This window comes from Python bivittatus, unplaced genomic scaffold (assembly GCF_059951505.1).
Source record: "Python bivittatus isolate LINGU-HERP-01145 unplaced genomic scaffold, Pbiv_v1 ctg000700_np1212, whole genome shotgun sequence".
NCBI lineage: Eukaryota > Metazoa > Chordata > Lepidosauria > Squamata > Pythonidae > Python > Python bivittatus.
In genome coordinates, this window is record NW_028277098.1 from 5983090 (window position 1) to 6004726 (window position 21637).

The 21637-nt window shown below is 37.2% G+C and overlaps 1 protein-coding gene across 2 annotated transcripts in view; it reads left to right on the forward strand.

Annotated features, from left to right (window-relative positions):
* Positions 1-21637, forward strand: part of RASAL2 (RAS protein activator like 2) — a 237091-nt gene that overhangs the window by 145931 nt on the left and 69523 nt on the right. For both annotated transcript variants that reach the window (XM_088154086.1, XM_088154087.1), the window contains exon 4: positions 7075-7166. In XM_088154086.1, coding sequence (XP_088010212.1) covers positions 7075-7166 — 92 coding nt within the window. The remainder of the gene's footprint in view (positions 1-7074; positions 7167-21637) is intronic.

Below are 21637 nucleotides of genomic sequence, written 5' to 3' on the forward strand. Positions count from 1 at the left end.
GTACATGTGAGTTTTAGGTCTACATTATTCTTTCCATTATTCAAAGCATATTGCTTCATTTACAGGTATCTTTATACCACCAAATAGCTATCTGTGATCACATCCCCCATTTTAAACTACTTCAAAAGCAGCCAGAAGGGGATTCAGTCAGGAGAAGTCCACAGCTGTGTCCTCTCAGTCAAACAGCAGGCTTAGGAGCAAGGTTCCTTAAGAAAAAAAGGGCATCAAAGGAAGAGGGTTAACCACCAGGGCTGTGCCAAACATTAAAAAGAGATGCTTTGCAGTGATCAGGTGGATGAATAAATCCTCACTCTTTGAGCAACTCTGTTGGCTACTTCAAAAGCTGTTACCAGCTATCTCTGCATGTGAGTGGATGTGCAACTATTTTGCTGGTGGTCCCAGCAGAAGTGTCATCTGTGTATGCAGACAAATGTGCAAAAAACTAAGGGCAGCTCTCAAACTAAGTGATCATTGCAAATTATGCAGCCACTTTAACCATTTGAAGAATAAGGAGAAGCGCTTCGTTCCTGCATCTACCCCTTGCAAAACACCTCTTCAGAATGCTTTCCACAGCCCTACTGAGTACTTTCTTCACTACTACAATCCCAGTTGAAGGTAGGGCTTCACCCTGTCCCCCTTTCAGTTGCTATTAAAGCTTTATAATAGATTGAAATATTTCTTTAGAAACCCATGGGTATTTCTTACATTTTGTGCTGAGAATGTTGCTATAGTTCTCTTTGCAACACGCTTAACTTGCAGCAAAGTTAAAGGCCAATAGACATAAACTAAATTGCAGTTCACTGGAGGTTTCCTCCAGTGAACTGCAATTTAGTTTATGTCTATTGGCCTTTAACTTTGCTGCAAACCTCTTTGAAAATAGAAGATAAGGAACATGGTTTCTACTTATGTTCATCAGGAATGCAAATGAATGAACTGTTACTCTGCTGTGCAGATCTTTGCTGAAAATAAACATCTGATTAGCTTGTGATAACTTTTATTGATGTTAGCAGCTGAATGGAAGTTGGCCTGATTTTTAGGCATGTTAATAATCTAGGAAAAATTAAGAGGTTCTATATTCCAATCCTCATGCTAGAACTTCTAGTCCCTCCTGACTTTTTCTGCAGCTGACTGATTTTGTACTCCTATTAGCAATTTATCTTCTATTAGTATCTCCAAATTTGTTCTCAACAACTGCATTAATTCTTGTTTTGATACTGAGCTTGGCAGGCCAATTTCTGTTTATCTCCCCATCCTTCCTATACTGCTGCTTTATCAGAATTGTTTGTTCTACTGTGGTAATCCTCTGAACATTGTCTGGCCTCTGTTTCCCTCTGTACAATAAGTCCACCTCCTCTTGTAACATAAATGGTGTGCTCTGCGGCTGTCTACGTTTTGTGGAGATTTCAACTCCTGAAATTCTAACCAAACTTTATTTATGAGAATAGGGCCATGAGAACAGTGTTCCAATTCCTCTTGTACTCTAATATTTTCTCTCTCTCTTATTCATGGGCTATATCAGATCAATTTTGTTTGGAAACTCAAAGATTCAGATGCATAAATAGATGGCTATCAGAGCAGCTCTGGTCCCAAAGTCAAAGAAAATGATTAATGATTCCTAAATCCAAGCATCTATATACAGGAAATTCACATGTGTACTGGCTAGATATTTGATTGAAGCAGGTTGATAGCACATCACCCGGTGTTCCAAGAGCTATGCTAATGCTCAAATATAATTCTCATATTTTATTATCACCTTGCTAAGAACTCTTTAGACTATGCTTGTTAGACTTGGAATGGAGGCGAAGTAGCTTCCTTCTGGTTGGCTCTTAAAGAGTTATTGAAATATAGCAGCAGGAAGAATAAGAGAATTGCCTCTTTTATTTTCCCATGGCACTTACAACCTTTCTGAAATAAACTCAATAGGTAGCTGCACACAAGTTGCTATCTTTCAGCCTCTCCCCCATCCCTATATGCAATGTGGGATGTAATATTGACTATCTTGGAGAGCTGTTACCAGAACTACTAGGGCAAGACACAAATTCTATAAATTCTCAACTAATACCATATAAACATTGTTTTGCAACTGCCAGTCCTCATGTGTGTGCTAAAAGGGGAAGGCGTGTTTGTAACTTTGCTGTTTTGTGAATTATCAGTAGAAAGTGGATATTTTTCAATTTATTACTCTTGCACAAAAACAAACCATTTACAAATATTAAGGTTAGCTTCATGTCTTTTCACAGTCTGTGAGTGTGTGCCTGAATATGTGAACTTCTGAGCATTCTGACTCATATATGTTAGCCCTGGGGTGTGAACCAGTTCAAGTTTTAAGTTCTTGCTGACTTGGAAAGACAAGAAGATCCATTGATTTTGTTTTAGGAACTCACACCAGTATAGTTATTTAATATACTTAGAGGGAGAGTAAGATTGGTTTTAATAGCAGGTAAAAATAATACAAAAGCACAATGTAGCATCAATGGGAAGAGGAGGGAGATAGTTTTGGTCCAATTGTGAAAGCATAGTTTTTCCAACAGGAGAAAAAATGTTTTTAAGGACATAGAAACAGCATCTGTAGCTGTTTTTAACTGTTAATATGCAGTTAGAAGAAGCTAGGACAGCTAGTTCAGTTTTACTTTTTAAAATCTGGTCCTTATGTTCACATCTTGAAGTGTTACCTCATCTTTGTTTGGAAATATTTTATTGCTCTGTATAATTCATTTGTAGGCTTTCTGAAATCTGAACATCACAACCCGCCCTATGAGTTTATCTCAAGGTCATATTTCTGATAGGTAGGAATAGGGTAACTGTTTATTTTCCTCTGTCTTCCTCCTGGTAAAAATTGAACTACCCTCTTTTTTCAACTATTGATATTCTATGGTGTAGCATCTAGACTTATGTTTCTTCAGATATGATTGCAAAATTCAGCAGAACAGAAATGCTGTGATGATGGCAGGCAGTTTTCCTGAATAAGCAAGATAGCAAGTATCAGATAAATCTCTCTGTGATACGTGATTATGTCTGAATTGGAATAAAGACACATATTTTTGTACCATCCAAATATAGCATATAGCAACAGCATTTGTCATTACTCTTCTGAGGGGAAGCGAATCTTGCTCTGGATAGGAAAACAGTCTACAACAGAAGAGTGCTAGCTGTTGGGCGCCTGTTAATGGCCTGAAATAACGGGTGAGGAGGATGTTAATTTGGAAAGAGGGATTAAATAGCTGTGGTCTTCTCTTGTGCTTCCTCCTTGCTCTCTGCAAAGTGGAGGGGAGGGGAGAATCCAGCCATTGTCTTGAGTAACTGCACGAGCAGTGATCCAAGGGCCAGGAGCTGGTGTGGGTGGTCTCAGCCGCTTGGCTTCCCAAAGCAGAAGAGCAAGAGTTTGGGGATTGTATTTGGACAGGCATCCCGGCGTCATCCTCTTGAGTCTCTTAATATTTCACAAGAGTTTTTTCAACAGTTTTTGAATAGACGCTAGGAAAGGAATTGAATTTCTTTTGGTTTAGCGTATCAAATTTGAAATGAGTTGCATTTGCTGTAAAGGTACCTATTTGTTGTTGTTATGTAAACTATGTAAATGATTTTTTAAAAATTATTTCATTTTCTGTTTTGGTTATCTAATTTGATAGTTTGATAGGTTGGGTCATGTTCTGAAAACAATGAGCAATATCCTAAATTACTCTAGTTGTAGAAAGATTTTTTATTTTTTATTTTTTTTTTGCAAATTTGTAAATCTTTTTGAAAGTATACAATACGGTAAATACTGTTTAACAGCTGGGTTTATTTAAAAATAAATGCATAATTTTGGACTGCACCTATCTGTTCTGATCCTATTAACTGTCCCAAGACTAAACTTCAGTCTTTATTAAATTGTCTGCAACACAATTTATATTAGAGCTCCCCTTTTCAGAGATTGTGTTGGACAGAATTAACTCTGTTCATCATGGCTTTAAGGAAGTGTTCATGAATTGCAGATAATCTCTATGAAGAAGTTTTAAAATCTTTGTACACATTTAAAACCAAATTTCATTTACTTTGAGGCACTTCTTGATACCCATTTTTCATTTGATTAACTGGTCCTGATGTTATTGTTGCTTTAAATAGGGGTGTGTGTAAAACAGAAAATACATTTCGTTTTGAATCTGAACCAAATGAATGTGTTTTGGGAGTTCTCCCCATCTATTTTTGAGTAGCTATGGTGCGGCAGAAATAAAACCTGGAAGATTTTGTTGTTCCCAGTTTTGGCCAGAACCACATCTGGAGGGATCCTGGAGTGATTTTACAGGCGAGTGTGTAAATTGGGTAGCTATTGCTCAGTGCCCATCTGCCTACTTCTGCTTTGGCGTGACTGTGCACCACCCTACCTTCTCAGTGCCTTCCCACTCTCCTCTTCCCTGCAATCCCACTGCAGCATATCCCACTAGTCCACCCACCCAAATCTTGCCAGGGCTTTACCTGCTACCCTCTCCCACTTGTGCCCCTAATGTCCTTGTGTGGCATATCCCGCTGGTCTACCCACCCCTGACCTTTCCAGCAGATTCTCTTCCTCCCTTCCCTCCCTCTCCCCTCTCCCCCTTCAACCACTGTCCTGGCTTGTAAGCCTGTTTCTTGCTGTGAAGTTCTCAGCAGTAAAAGAATAAGATCTCTCACCTGTGCCTGATGTTCCCAAGCTTATCCCAATTTCTAGTCCTGCTTCAAGAAGCCAGCAAATTAGAAATTAAGCCTCCAATAACCGTACAACATAAACTCAGAAGCCTTTGCTGAGTCTCAGCGGTGATAGCATAACATTATAGCGTTGCAGTCAGGCAGTTTCCCCAACAGCTGTCACCATGGTTGTGAGTTGCAGAGTAGAACTTGTGGTGTGGAGGGAGGGGATGACAGAGGAGTAATGTTATGCCAGAGTCCAGAAACTGGAAGGAGGGCTGAAGCAGGAGTGTGGTGCATACTGCTTACCTAAGCAGAAAGAATCAAGACAAGCATTTTTAAAAGACAAAAGAGGTTACCTAAATGGTCAAAAACTGAATTGAAGCATAAGGTGAGGGTCCCTGATGGGGTTATCTGTGAAAACTGCTAGAGGTCAGAGCTGAGGCTTCAGGAAGCAGAAGAACCGATGCACTGGCACATGCGGGGGCAGGGGGGTGTCAAGCAGCATTGAGGTGTCACACAAGCCCCATTCCTTTTTTGTGTATGTTGTGATGTTATACAAAAAGGGCAGAGCTCATAGCGCAACATGCTTTCATCATTCTGATGAAAACAGTGAGGTACTACAAGCACCATTTTTCCCATGAAGTGGTGGGGGGGGGATGACCCATCCCAGACTTCATGGAAGTCTAGCCCTGCTATTTTGTGATTTGTGTTAAGCATCAGCTGAAACAGAGAAACCATGTTCTATCTCGAACACATAGGCATTAAGAATTAGAAGTTGCTTCAAAGTAGTGCAAAACTAAGTTCAGAGGAACCCTCAAAATCTTTGAACTGGAAGAAATCCTGACATTTATAAAGTATTTAGCTGAAAACAGATTTGAATTTTTAACCAAAGTTTAAGAGGCCCCATATATAAGTATCTGTTTCTTTTTTTGGGAATTTGTTAATCACGTTTGGTTATACTAAAAATTCCTGCCCCCTTGATCTCAGTGTGTAGCATGCTTTTAAATGCTATATTTTGGTTAAATTTTAAGCAATATCTGCCAAACTTTTAAGGAATTCTTCCAACCACTTCCTGCTTTAAGAGATTCACTTTTGGAAGGTGATGAGCCAACACTGGAATGTTTGCATCAGGCCATTCCAAGGGTTCGCACTTATGACTGGTTGCCAAGCGCCCCGCGATCACATGATCACCATTTGTAACCTTCCATGCTGGCTTCCTCAGAAAGTCAAAGGGGAAGCCAGCAGGGAAGATGGCAAGTTATTGGGGTGTCTCCCCCACCCGCATACCTTCTCCCAGCCCCTCTGTGCTTGCGGCATATTGGCCACTCACACAAACCTGTGTACCTTCCCTGAACCATGCGGTGCCTCTCGTGCACTGCTGCACACCACCTTGCACACTCCTCAACTCGCACGGCACCTCTCCTGCATCATTGTGCACCGTCCCCAACCTGCATGGAACCTCTTGCTCACCACTGTGCACCCCCGCACACTTTCCCTGATCTGCACAGCACCTCTCATGCACTACCATGCACCCTCCCTGACCTGCACTGCACCCTCATGCACCCTCCCCAACCCGTGCAGTGCTCTCAAGCACTGCTGAGCACCCCCGTGCATCCTCCCTGACCCACAAAGTGCCTCTTGTGCATCCTGCACGACACCTCTCACACACCCTCCCTGACCCTTCCCTGCATCCCCGCACATCCCCTCACTCCCTTCCCCACCAGGCAGCAGCCACTTACCTGCTTACCGGCTTGGGATGTGCAACTTCCTGCTGGCTTGCCTACTGACTTTGGTTGTGGGAAGCTGGCAGGAAGTTGTCTTGCTTAATAACCTTGGGATTCAGTTAACGACAGCAACTGGGACTGCAGGGATTGCTGTTACTAAGCGATGCAGTCATGCTTTACGACCATATTGTTTAGTGACAGAAATTCCAGTCCCAATTGTTGTAAGTCAAGGACTACCTGTGTACAATGTCTGTAATAAAGGTGAGTGGGTTTTGCATGCTACTATATCCCCAGTATTTGAAATCTGTCCTGACATCAAGAATGGTAGACCTTCTGCATGAAGAATAGCCAACAGAATGATTAGAAACCCTTGATGTAGAAATCTGTATTTCATTGCTGTAATCAGTTTGAGTTACTCTTTTTTTTACAGAGGAGCAAAATGAATAAAATAAAATAAAAGGGACTTCTGAGCAGTTTGTTCAACATGTTTGGAATTGTTTCAGCTGTAATATAATTTTCCAGGATTTCTTTTTTTTTAGTTTTACTATTACATTACATTGTTAATTCTATTATATGTATATAATTTTGTTATTTGATATAATGAAATCATTACATTAAAAGATTTGTGTAGGGAATGAGAAGGAAGTTTCTGTTTAAGGAAAGGCTTATTTTTCTCCTGTTTCTTTTCACCCTCTTCCCTCAGAGGTTCCATCAGAGAGGTCTCCTCGAAGACGGAGCATCTCAGGAACGAGCAATCCCACAGATACATCAAATACATCTCCTTTCCGAGTACCAGTAAGTACACATTTCCTTTGAATCAGGCCCTCTGACAAACTCTGTATGTTGCTGTGGCATAGCATTGCCCCTAGAGCACCTAGGGGTTTTTTTTAACCAATTCAGTGGCTGGGCTTGTAGCATCAGAGGCAAAGAGTCATCTGTGTTCCCTGAGAGGGCGGCTTTCACTTACCTCTGCATTCTATTAACCAGTGAAACTAATGCTCAAAAAGGTAAAGCAGCAAGAAGGCAGGCCTGCCAAGCAGGAGGCCCAGATGATCTCTCTTGAGTTACCCTCACTGCAGCTATGCTTGGGTGGGTAGGGTGTGGCTAGACTTAGTTGATTTTGTTAGCAAATACTGTAATACCTATAACTGTGCTGAGGACAGAGAACTCTACCGCTGAACAGACTATGCTGACTATTAGCAGGCAGTTATAATTAAAGGAACAAGGGAAACTCTTGAGAGAAAAGAATCTGCCACAGAGGCTTAAATGATCCTTTTACTGGTAACAGGCTCCAGATTTCAACAGCTATATGACTATACTCTTGTCAATTACAGAAAATGTATGGGTATTGTTAGGAGTTTTCAGATAGTAATGCAGCCAGATTTTATTTCTAGCTTTCTCAGAATATGATTCAAAGACATATATCAATTCATGAGACTGACTGTGATTCTGTATTCTAAAAATATTCATGCTTCATAATATTTCTGCCACAGATGGATAAGGGGTTTTTTTTCCTTTTCTATAGATGGGAATTTATCATTGTATACATGTATGTTCAGTTTCCTTTAGTGAGGCTGATGCTTAATTGTAAATTATTTGTGTTTATAATTTTAATCCAAGCTTCCTCAAAATTCTTACCTCTCATTCTCTTTCTTTTTGGTGGATCAAAGTTGGAAGTACCCCATACTTGAATTACTGCAGTTTTTCTGGTGTCACTTACGGTGTAAACCCAATTAAAATTAACTGACTTTTCCTACAGGGTACCACCTAGAACAAAAGTTTTTAAAAGACAGCAATGAGCTACAATATTCTGGGATATTATTTTATGATCTATTTAAGAATCTGTAATAAACCAAGAACAAGTTCTTTGCTTTTGTTTTAATTAATGAACATATTAATATTAGTCAGCTTTCTCAATTTGTCCTTGTCCTAGCTTCCAAATATTGATAATAGTAATGGATTCTCTCCATGGATAATTCTGAGCAAGAATTCCAGTGTTTGTTTAACATAAGGTTGATCAGCGTGTAACAAAACTGAGGCATATCATCTCACTCAGCCTTTGGCAGTGCTAATCAGGAATTCTGGGAATTGTAGTAAAAAACATCAGATTGGGAAAAAGCTGATCTAGGCAACTCACAATTTAAAACTGGAACATTATCTCTCACTCTTTTCTTTTAAATGCATTTAATGGATGAAAGCTTCTTTATTCCTATATATTCAGGTTTGGCTAATCCATATTATATGAATAGTCAAAGCATATACTGAAGAGAAAGGGAAAAAGAGATGGCTGTATGTGTCTGATTGAATTGTTTTACCTAGCATTGTTGACAGAAGACCAGGTCTACTCTTTGATCTGACCCACTGAAAGTTCAAACTCAGAAAGTAACTGTGAGTGGTTCCCACAATATGTTAAACTCTAAACCTCAGTTAACAAAGCAGATTCTGTGTTCACATAAATAAACTGCATCATGCCCTAATGTGATGGCTTGATTCCCCTAGTACATTAAGACAGTCACTGGGCTGAATTGCTATCTGGCCTCATTTTAGTCTAATCTAGTATGTTGTGTGAATTAACTTTTGCTCTATCATGTCCTTTTAACCTCTAATACCATATCATGATTAGGTCCTTCTAAGATGAATATCACATAAGTCATACAATAATAAGTACTTGGTCACAGAATCAGGTACATTTCCAACTTTTTCTCACTCAAAACCATTTTTAATTTTTTCATCTGATTTCAACATCAGATTCTCTTTACTGGAAACAAGAGGGCTCCTTCTCCTCAGTTCCATACTTAGAGAGTTACTTACTGGAAGCCAGAAGGTTCATTGGTTCCTCACTGCAATTCAGGGGGCTATTTGTTTTGTTAAATGATTTATATCCTTTATCTGGAAAGTACAACATACAGATCAATACAAATGTCTTGCCCTCAGGTGAGTGGGGAAAAGACAGCAAGATTACCTCTATCTCAGTTATGAAGGGTTCAAGGATCTTCATCTCTCTCTTCCACCTCTGTTGTGAGTTGGGTAATTATTAGAAGAAGAGCAAAGCCCAATGAACTGGCTTCTCAAAGAGCAGGTGATAGTGGCCCTGCTCTCCTTTTCTGCCTCTGCCACAGCTTAGGTGGTAAGCAGGAGACCATTCTTTGACTAGAATTGTGCTTTCTCAACCTTAATTTAAAAACCAGAAAGTTCAAACCTTTAAACATCCATCAGCACTGTACATGGTGTAGAGGAACATACAGGGACACACAGAAAACTGTATAGCCTCATATTTCTACAGCCTTCCTTTGCTGGGTGGGTGAAACATGGGATTAGAATGCCTGCACATAGCATATATATAGCTATGTGTTCCTGCTGTTTGTACAGGCCTGTTGTTCCTCCACGTATGGTTCCTCTCATTTACAGCTGTTTCCTCGATGTGTTAAATATTCCTTCCAAAATACTTTGATTTGCATGATAAAAAGTAAAGTAATTCTTTGAATTGAACTCAGCTCCTAGTGGATACATGAATATGTCCATGTTGTATTCTTGGCAATAATATGGAAGTCACAGTCTTCTGGCATGTTTTTTTTTACTTCCCAATGTAGCCTGCAATATTGGGATTTCTTCCCAATCTTCCCCTACTTAATCCTGTTTCACAGTCTTTCCCCTGACTCTGTCCTTTTTTGTGACCCCCATTGATATGTGGTCATTTGTTCTGTCTGTCCCCTTCTGTAACCCATTCTGTGTTATCCCATTGTCTGCCCTTTTGTGTGTCTGCCTCTTTCTGTCTCCATGTCATCCTTGACCCTCTGTCACTATCTTTCTCAGAGTACCTCTGTCTGTTCTTTGGGTCTGAGAGTGGGGGGAAAAAAGACCCTGAAAAAAGGAGTACTCCCCACTTTTTGTAACTGCCCCTCACCCACAAAATGGTGATATCACAAATTGTTTTAAACACACACACTCACACACAGAAATTCTTCAGTAAGAATTTCTGTACCAAACCATAATTTTGCAATGTTATTTTCTTATACAAAAGAACTCTCTTGTAGGCATATATTCATTACCATCTCCTATTTATGCACACCTAGAGCGTGATGTGTTATACAGGTGACACAGTAGGTCCAGGAAACCACCTTTAAACTCTGCTGTCTTGTTCTTTTTAAGGAACCTTCAGATCAGAAGTCCTGCTTAGACATAATAGGAAGGCTGCTGCTTTGGTTTCTGGTTAGTGGACGAAGTGGGGGGTGGATGAAGAACATACCTGACAATAAACCTGAATTCTAAGTGTTTTCAAATGCAGCTGCTTTCCAACAAACCTTCATTACAGTTACTGAAAGGGTAAAATGGCACCAACTATGAGGTCATGCAGCCCACCCCTTGAAGGAACAGAATAAAAAACAGTAGGTTGGAATATAGTCAGGTATTGATTGCCTTCAGTTTCTGGGTGAAGTGTGACATTATCTTTAGAAACAAATTAGCAATCTTAAAGACTCTAGAAATACATTACTTGCAGGACATGTGATACTTCTTTGTTCTTCAATTTCCTTTTTTCTTCTAGTTGTTAATATGCACAGCCTGGCTATTTTAAAAATTCACTTCTGAATAGAACATTCAATTCCAGTATATATTCCATCACTGTCCTTCTAGGCGCTGAACAGTAGCATCCATACAGAAAAAAAATTACTCAACTGCACAACTTAATGGGCCTTTGTCCAGTGCTTGGAATTTTGATTTACAGTTGCAAAATATGCTGCAAGTGAATGCTTTCTTTTTTTCTTAATTTGGAAGAAGCTCTTCAAATAACTCTTTGCTATGGAGTGCTTAGGAACGATTCACATTTAAGAGACTTGCAGATGAAATTAAGTTTTTTTTCTCCCTCTTAAATATCTGATATTACTGTTTTTTAAAAAAATATCAACTTCTTGCATAACAGTATCCTCAGATCAGTTTCTGTTTAGCAGCATTCACTGACGTGCAGTCCTTGAGCTGTCACTTAGTGATGCAGGGCACAGGCTTTGCAGGCAGAATGTCTTGACCCCAATTTCTAGTATCTCCTGGCTAGCCTAGGAAACACTGCTTCTGTTCACTATGGAGTTGTTGTTATTTTAAATTTATTATAGCCACTTACTTCCATAGACTCTGGGTAGCCTACAAATACAGTACAAAACAATAAAAACAGTTAAAAACATTCCACCCCACAGGCAGCTGAGACCAAAACAATCCAACAAATAACAAATCAAACCAAAAGGAGGGTCCTACAGACACATCAACACCAGCCCTAAGACCAAAGCCAGGACTTAAGTGCTTGTCGGCACCCTAGGAGAGAGGGCCCTGTCTGTATCTCTGTGGGATGCTGTTTCAGAGGGTGGGGCTGCAACAGAGAAGGCACGCTTCCTCAGTCCCAGAAGATGCAACATTTAATAGGAGAGACCTGGAGCATACCCAGTCTACCAGAATGAACTGTGCAGGCAGAATTGGTAATGATGGATGAATGCATAATTTCCTTTAATAAAATAAAACACTCTTTTGGTGGTGCATTCCTTTCAGCGAGGATCAATTTCAGTTGTCTGTAGTTGCCAGTAAGATTCTGGAATGTTACATCTGGTCATTTATAAAAGCTAAGTCTGGGCTGTGAACCAAGGAGTCTCCAAATCAAATCTTTCTTCTTATGACTTATGATATGGCCTTAAGAAATCCCCTGACTCTCGCCACATCCGTCTCTCAGAAGAGCAGCAGATATATCTAGTAAGAATGGCTCTAGAAATTCCAGAAGCAAAGAAAAGAAAGATGGGAACATTGAGAGCAAAGTTGGGCTGTCACTTGGAGCTATTTTCTTTTTGAGATTTAATTTCCAATTAAAATAGCCTCAAGAACACTCCCTGTTTTTTTTTTTAGCTTCTAGTGCGGCCTTATTTACAAGTTGCAGGTGAAATATGACTCAGAAGCTGAACAAGTTAAAGATTTTATGATTAAATGGACATAGGATTTAGACAGAACAATTGATATGCAGCAATGGGAATTTCAAGGGAAGAAAAATATTAAATTTATACAGTGACTATCACACTTAGAAAAAACTGTTTTAATTGTTTTACTGATGGTGTATCACTCAAGTATTGATTGCTAAAACTGATAATTCATTTTGTGTTACAATTTGATAATTCAAATTGGAAATGTGATCATCAGGTCAGGTTTATTATTTGGTGCAATGTTGAAAAGCCCAGCAATTTTGGAAAATGAGCTATAACAGAATGAAACAAATTCTAAAAGGTTGTTTCCCTTTCTAACCTATTATCTTTCTACTAAGTATTATTGGATGTTGTATTTCTACAAAGTATACTGAACTTTGCATGTGCTAACAACTGCTAGGATGCTCTACACTTTGCACTGGAAAATGCATACAATTGCTTCAGGAGAAGAATGGCAAATTAAGTTGTAGGAGTATGCCTCAATATCTAAAATAACCTCGTATTGAAAATAAATCTTTGGGTATGTGCGTCATCTAAAATTTGAGTTTCTCTTAACATGAATGCTTCATTAAATAAAGATAGATTTCTTACTAACAAGACTATAATTTTACATTTTAAGTTATGTTTCATGCTGTGTTGATTACTGTTGTTGATAATCATACATTAACTTGATTTTAATATGTAGTTTTAAAATAACAAAGTGTTTAAATACATAGAATTAAATTAATACTATTCTGGGGATTTGTACTTAATTTACTTAAACTTATGCTTTTAAATCTCTTGTATATTTACTTGTACTTTCTCTCCCTTTTGGCTTCTTTTCTGCTTTTTTTCCCTTTTAAATGTTAATCGTTTTTTGAAAAAGCATACCAAGTGATGTAAAAGATAATCAACCATAATTGTACTGTCTTACTTTATATTAAAATCAATTGCTGTATTTGCATGCCACAATAAATAAATACATTTCTGAAAATTATGCCTTATTGTGAACAACCTAGTATGCTAGCATGTGTTGCTCCCCTGGCTTATACTGTCAATGGGAGCAGCTGAACAGATTTCTTAGTCTGCTGTAACATATAAGCTAGAATTCTGGCTTGTTCTCCCAGACAAATCAGGAATTAAAAGCCAAGAACAAACCATGACTTCCAACGGAGGAAACAGTCAAAATTTGTGGCTCACACATCAAGATAGCCATTGAAGTATTTTTTTGGTGGTCTTTTCAGCCATTCCCATTGGCAAGAGGAGCAATCAAATAGTATGTACCAGCACACTTGCTTGTTCTCATTAAATTCAGAAATTCTTGTTATCGTGAATTGTGATCACTTTCAATAGGACCTCTGACTAGCTGCCACATTATGCTGTTTATTTCCATTGTATTTTTAATGTGCATTGATTGAACTATACATTACATTGTACTAACCTTTTTATAAATAGTTTCATGTTATTGCACACCAGTATATATTCATAATGGATATTATTTTGTTCAAATATGCTATCATACAGGTATACTTGGTGAGTTTCAATTATTTCTATTTTGCCCGATCTGTCAATCTTGCTGTGTATCTCCCTCTTTTTGTCCTGCAGTTTTGTAAATCCCAAGAAAGTTGTCACTGAGCAGATTTCTTTACTTTTAGTTTATTCCAAGGAAGTGCTGTAAAGGGACTTTCATCTTTGGAATTACCTCCCTTCCTCCTTAGTTCACCTCCCCAGTTTCATTTCCTTGCATTTCCAAAAAATGGGTTCTTTATCTTCATTCCTACCTGTATACTTTTACGTTTTTCATCTCTCAGTGACATCTTCTGAAAAGGTTGTTATATTATTTCCCTTCCCCAGCATGCCTTAGAGCTAAATGTTTTAACCATGTTTTTTCTTTAAGTACATTGCTATTATTCCCATATTGTTTGTTATTGTCTAACTCAGTGTTTCTCAATCTTGGCAACTTTCAGATGTGTGGACTTCAACTCCCAGAATTCCCCAGCCAGCCTTGCTGGCTGGGGAATTCTGGGAGTTGAAGTCCACACATCTGAAAGTTGCCAAGGTTGAGAAACACTGGTCTAACTGATGTTGTTTTATATACTGTTAAGAATTCACATCAAAAACTTTCTTTGGGCTGGGTGAGAAAAAAATTAAATAATAAGTTTATGAGTCCCTTCTGTCACCAACTTAGGGATTTAAGAAGCATCTCCCTGCCCACCAGTGATCTATTAAGTTCACCCTAGTACATCCCAGCTTTCTGCTTTTGAAAGTCTAAAGCAGCTTTTTCTCAACATATGTCATACTGATAATCACTGGGAATTGTAAGAGTTGTGGCCCAACACATCTACAGTTGAAATTGGTTGGTTTAAAAGAAGCAATAAAATAAGAATTAGAAGTAGGGACACATTCTGCTTGTTGGGTCAGTCATTTTATGCATCTTGGTTACAGAAATTATGGTGAAATATGTATATTTAGAGCAAACAGAATACCTACTATGATGGAGACAATCTGTAAAAGAGTTTCAAAATGAATTTATGGGGGAGGGCGGAATGCTATGCCAGGCCATTATGAAATGAAAATAAAGTATTGGGAGAAGAAGGCAAGCAAGGATCACAGACAAGAAATCTAATTGAAGCTTATCTTGCCTGCTTGGGAATTCATAGTTCCCAAGCAGTCTTTTGTATTTGTTTAAATTATTAATGCACACATAAATAGGTTTTTTTAAAATAAATCAGGAAATTATATTGACGGAAAGTGCCATCTGCAATAATTTAGTGATGAGACCTACCTTTCTGGATAGCTCACTGCATAAAATGCTGTAAACCACCCAGAGTCGTTTCAACAAGATAGGCGGTGACAAATTTGATAAATAAATAAAAAAATTTAAAAATTCCCACAATGTTAAATTCACAGTGAATATAACTTTATCCTATTAGAAGTTATAATTGTAGAACTAAACTAGATTCATCTTCTGGCAAAACGTTTTGGGCATTTACAAAAAAGCATTGAAAAGCAAGAATTCCCTTTTCTGGGGGTTCTTCAAACTCAAGGGGCAATTACACCTGATCAAAAAACATTAGCAACATAATGAAGTACCTAAAAAAAATAGCATAAGGAAAATGAAGAGAATAATCTGCTTGCCTGTTTAAGCAACAATTTGAGGTGATCCGTGATCAGCAGAAAATCAAAGAAATTATTATTGTAAAGAAAATAAAGGCTTGGTGAATGGAGACAGAACCATTTTGTATTTTCCTAAAGAAGTTTAAAATAGTGTGGAGGCTCATATACAGGGTCCTTAAATAAGGTTGAAATTGTTTAGTTAACTTGTTCAGGAATTGTGGATGGCTTGCTTTCTAGTTAGTTATTGTGAAGGACCTGTGTAGACCTGGCCTTGGGAATGGGGAAAGAATGAGCAAACCGTTAAGGAGGAACTTTTGGAAAAGATTACTCAATCCTGAGAAAGAAGAAAGCATGAGAAAGAAACTCAAAATAGTCCCACCTTGAATTTGTTTGAAGTAGAAACTTGGAAAGCTTTCAAGATTATGTTAGGCTATCCTATAACAATAAAGCATATTCCTGGAATCCCTGTTGTGCCTGTTTCTTGATTTGCCTATGCCTTGAAAAGCTAAGATTTTTATTAAATGTTACTGGTCTTTGAGGTGTAAGCTAAAAGTTGTAGGGCAAGTCTTTCCTAAATACCCAGCTCCCATTGGAATTTATCACGTGCATCCTGCTCTTAATAGAGTACTTACAATGTCATTTTGTGCCAATTATGCATATGGATGATTTTGCTATAGCTCTTGTAAATTTTATTTTGTTGTAGAATTGGTTGTGGGAACTGCTTAAGAATTACTTTCAGTTTATGACATCAGAAAATGGATGGAGGCAGAACAGAATAAAAGGCAATACTTAACAAATTGGGCAGTTGAAAACAATATTAAAATTTTATCTCACACAACGTAAGTGGATTTTTCGGCTCTTGAAAGAATGTAGAGCCAATATTATTTTCTCACTGTATGAAAAAAAAAAATAGTTTAAAGAGCAATTTTATGCTATTGGATCGTCAAAGGCAAGAGGAGCAACCATTTTTATGTGAAGGAATTGTTAACCTTTGAAGAAAACTGCTGTATTTTGAGAGTAAATATACATCTTCCTTAAATGTCTGTTGGGAAATGAAAATAGCTGAGTTTGTTTTATTCTCCCAGTAAGGGACAATATAAATAAACATCAGCTTTATCTGGCCAAATTGCACTCATTTCAAGAAAACTGAATGATTCTTGGGGAGATTTAACCCAAATTTAGACAGATGAAACAAAAATGTAAAACATTACAATTTATTCAGCATGTTGGCTTCTCTGCTAAGTTCCATGATTTAATAGATGAAATCTGTTTAGGGGTACATGGCATAGTGTCCCATCTTACTATTTGCTATTGCAGTTGGCTAGTTTAGAGCTATTGGCTAATTGAGACATGAAGCTGGCGCATAAAAGGGATTCAGGTACATAACCAGGAATACAGTATTTTGCAGATAATATTTTGTTTTAATAATATTTTGTCTAACCCATTAGAAAGCTGTCCAACCTTAGCTAAAGTTACCTTAAAGTTACTTTCGTTAGCTAAAGATACCTTCTAGCAGTCGCACGTTTATGTTTAAAACCAGCAAAAGAAGAGTTTTGCTTTTTAAATACTCAGAAAAATTTACAGCTTGTTGCACCCTTAGGCACTATAGTCTTAAGTGTTTAGAGATACTATTTCACCAAAGATCTGAATAATATATGAGTAAGTAGTTATGATCCTTTAATTAAAAACATTAACAAGCTTATAAGAAATTGGGAAAAGTTAAAGGCATCACTTGTTGGCCATATAGCAACAATAAAAATGATAGTACTCCCTAAATGACTATTTCTGTTTCAACTGCTGCTGTTTTATACAGGTAGCAAAAATTAAGAAGGATTTGTTCATATCTTATGAAAAGAACATTTTTAAAGTGGTAAAAGTCAACAGAAGAGCGTATTCATAAAAAGATTCATAAAATAAAAAATGTCATATAGATATTCAGGTTGGGATTCGGGAATCCCTGTGGTGCACAGCACTCCAGGCCAAACAGTTATCATGAAAAGGAATTCACGGGTTTTGTGAATAACAAGGAGCTTGCTTCCTTCTTCCTGAGCGATTCTTTTTTTTTTCCCCATCAGACCAAAATTAAATATTTGCAACCAGGACCAATTATCCATTAAGGCAAAGTAAATCTACTGCCTAGGGCCCAGGAAAAGGTGTTTAAAAAAAAAAAATCAGAAAGAATAAAAATGAAGTAAAAGGTATTTATTTTCATGCCTTTGAATAAATATTTGTTTTCATGTTTTTTAATAACAAAACAGGCAAATACAAAACAATTTGAACATTAAATTGATATTATTAGTAACCTATAGGTGTAGCATGAATACTAAAATGTAGTAAGTTTGATGATATGCAACAGACATCATTAATTGGCAACAACTGGTTATTACAAAGTACATGTAATAGTTACTATTCCCTATTTCTCTGTAAAAATATGGAGAAAATAATGAAAATCATATAAAATATGTTTAATACTGTTATTTTTATGGAGGGAGGGGCCATGAAAGCAAAAGTGCCTAGGGCCCACAATAGTCATAATACAGCCCTGTTTGCAACCTTTTGTGGGGGAGAGCTATTGTACAAGTTTGGCATCAATGGATAAAAATACAGTTTCCCCTACTTGTATATTACTGCCATCAATAGATCATTTCTTTATTGATCCAAATATTACACTTTAGTCAGTGAGAAAAATTGGCATTGAGAAATGTGCTTTATGAAAGAAATCTCCTTCAGATCCACAATTGAATGACTAGCTATAGGGATAGCCAAGTATATGGCTTAAGATAAAGGAGGTAATACAGATCAGTCAGGATAAAACTTCACATAGAGTTCTCCTTGAGGTTCTCTTTGAGGATCTTTGTAGTTCTTCTTCAGGGGAAGCCAAAAGCGAAGTATACATATTTATAAAGGATCATTTAAGCTCTATGTGGAACAGTAGTCAATATAGAAGCAGCATGTGAAACAGATATAGACATACAAATTTCAAATTCAGCCAGGCAGAAGGTGTCATTTCATCTTTTATCAATCCAAATCTGCAAATATGAAAGAATATTTTGGTGAAATGTAACTAATTATAATTTGCCATAACCCCATGTTGGAGGAACTGCACACCAAAAGAGGTTCATATTTATATATGCAACCACACTGATTTAAAGGCAGCAATTTTGGAACCAAGAAGTGAATGAAACCTTTGAAGTAATAGGCCAAAGAACTACAACATTATCACCACTATTCAACTTTGATAGACTGAATGATTCAAGGTCTTTGTCCATTTCATATTAGCAGCTGTGCACATGAAGATTGCAAAAAGTTGGAAACTTGGGCAAATCATATACTTTGGAATTGGAGTGAGAGAATATTGCACATGGCATTAATAGAAAAACTGACAGCCCAAATAAAAAAATTGACAGCCCAAACAAATATTGTAGTGTACTTTCATTTGGTACATTGCTCATTTATTATATACACAAATAAAGATTCATCAGGACACACTTTGCAAGCAAAACATTGGAAAACTACTTCTGAAGATGTTCCAAGCCAAAGTTCTGTGTTTGATGCTATATGACACTCAGGTAATTATAAGGAGTCTCCTAGTTTAGAAGCAATCCAGTCAAAATTTTTGAAAATCTTATTATGAGTTTCTTATTCAACTTCCAGTGCCTTAACATTGCTAGAATTAGGCTGCATTTCCCTTGGGGCCTGATTAAGACTTTGTCATCTTAGATTCTGGCTGAAGCAAGTCTGCTGCGGAACTTCCTTAGTTCATTTCATCTTGCTGGATATGGTCTCTTCTAACCTAAGAAGACAAATTAATGACAGTTTGGCATATTAGAGTCTTGTCTTGTCAGCACTATCTACTTTGGGACTTGGCTGAACTAAAGCAGAGGATTTGGGATCTAGATATCCAAAATGATAGCACCAAAGTCTCCCATCTCTTTTATAGCACAATCACTCCTCCTCCCTGGTCTGTCCTTAGATATTTTCTTTAACATCTTATATGCTCCACATAGAAGACTATTTACTTTGGCCCAAATTGAGACAACAGCTGGTAGATCTGTAAGCCTCCCATGTGAAAGCTGAACTTCTTTCTGTTCAGACTCAGTGGTAGAATCTGTTTCATGTACTATTAAAATGTCCATTGTACATCCAATGGCAATCAAGTTTAATACTTGGACTGTAAATGAAATCTATATATTTCTGTCAGGATTTTCTTTCTCATGGGAAAGGATTCATCCCGTTATCTTTACAACAATAACAAATAATATTTTGACTACAGAGATCATGTGAAAAACACCTGTTATTGTGTGTTGTGTATTGTGCTATTTACTGCCACCTATTGGCGTGTGTAGGCCAGTTACCCAGTGGGGGTGGCATAGAGCTATAATACAAGGGGAGGAAAATGTTCAGCTTCTCTGAGTAGTTGTGCCTGACAATTTCTGAAGTATTTTTTGAATTGCTTTAGGAATAGTTGATAACCTAGGATGGTGACCCATTTCTCATGGATTGTTTTCCATAAGAAATGTAAAATAGCTTGTGGAGAAGAATTGTGCATATGTTGTTTATTGTCATAGCTATATATCACATTTTATATTACAAAGTTATAAGCAAACATACCTAAATTAAAATTAAAACAATTTTAAAGACTGTATGAGTTATAGCTGCCCCTTTGAGAGGGAAAATATGGAAGATAATGCAGTTGTCTCTCTTTTTAATTATGTAGAGATTATTTATTTTTATTTACTAAAACTATGCATATACCATTCCCCTTAAAATCTATCATAGCAGTTGGCAAATCATGGTTTAAAAATTATGGTAATACAATAATGTTAAATCAGTTAATACGAAACATAGGTCTCATAGGATAGCAAAACAAAAAAAAAAGGAAACAGCTTGTAGAGAAGGTACTACATTTTACTTGTCCTTTTAGGCTCTTTTTCCAGACTTACAATATCTTTTTATATGAAGAATAATAAAAACTGTATTCAGCATTCCAAGTGAGGCTGTGCTACAGATGAGTATTGTCAAACTTTATACCAGACACAATAATAAATCTTTACTCAGTCCTGTATTTTTCTGGCCAGAGCAGAAAGCCTCATCAGCATCACCCTTTACAAGTATTAGTATACAATCTTCATGATACTGGTCATTTTATTCCTAGGAAGAGTTTTTGCCATTTCATATTGTTGATTATTTATTGAACAATCCACCACATTCGCCATAATATATATTGTTTGCTCAAGACCCTAGCTTTTTTTTTTTTTTTACCAATAGCCTGTTATTAAATTTAAAGTGGGTAGTTGTCATTTTGTTCAGTCATTTAGCTTAGAAAAATCTTTTTGGAGATCTTTGCTCCATTTTGGTATTCATTAGGTTGAATAAATCAGAATTAGCTTCTTCATTATCTCAAAACTCAGATCATTTGTGAATAAGTTAAAAAGAAATAGTCTCATTCAGATGCTTAGGGGTCTTTTTCTGTCTTTCTTTTATTCTGAGAATTGTCCATTTGTACTTCTCATTACCAATCCTTGAGAATTTAATCAGGTACTTTTAGCATCTGACTTTGTAAAAAAAAGAAGAAGAAGAAGAAACAGACAATACAGTGAAAATCTGAATACGCAAGGTCTATCAGATCAGTCAGTGCATGTGCTTCGTTGACATTTTCAGAAAATGCTAAATGTATAGTAAAGCAAGACTTGCCCTTCAGAAGCCATGCTAATTTTTTTTCAGTAAGACTTGAGTTTTCACTTAATCATTCAACCCTTAAATTACAGGGTTTTTTCCAGTGCAAATGTGCTGTCGTGTCATAAATAGTTTTGAAAAATCAGTGTTACATTAAGGTTTTGGGATTTTTTTCATGCCTCTAGTACTTAGTTTTAGGAACAAGTTATATATTCTTGCTAGAATAGTAGCATCTTCATATTTAAAAACAACTGAATGGAAACCATCCTAACCCAACGACTTGTTAATTTAATTTATCAGTTTATCCTGAACTACCTCAACCCTCTGACCACTACATTTTTCTTCAGGAGAGAAGGAGATGTATCATTCCTCTTCCCTGCAATCCCCCAGCCTCCTTTAGCCTATCTTTCGACTCCTTTTTTGCTAGTGTTGTAAGTTTTGAGAAGAATTATTTTGTTGGGTTTTCTTGGCAATTTTTCACTTATCTGCACATTCAACATTTCCAATTGACTCAATTATGTATCTTTCAAGTTGATCTTGCAC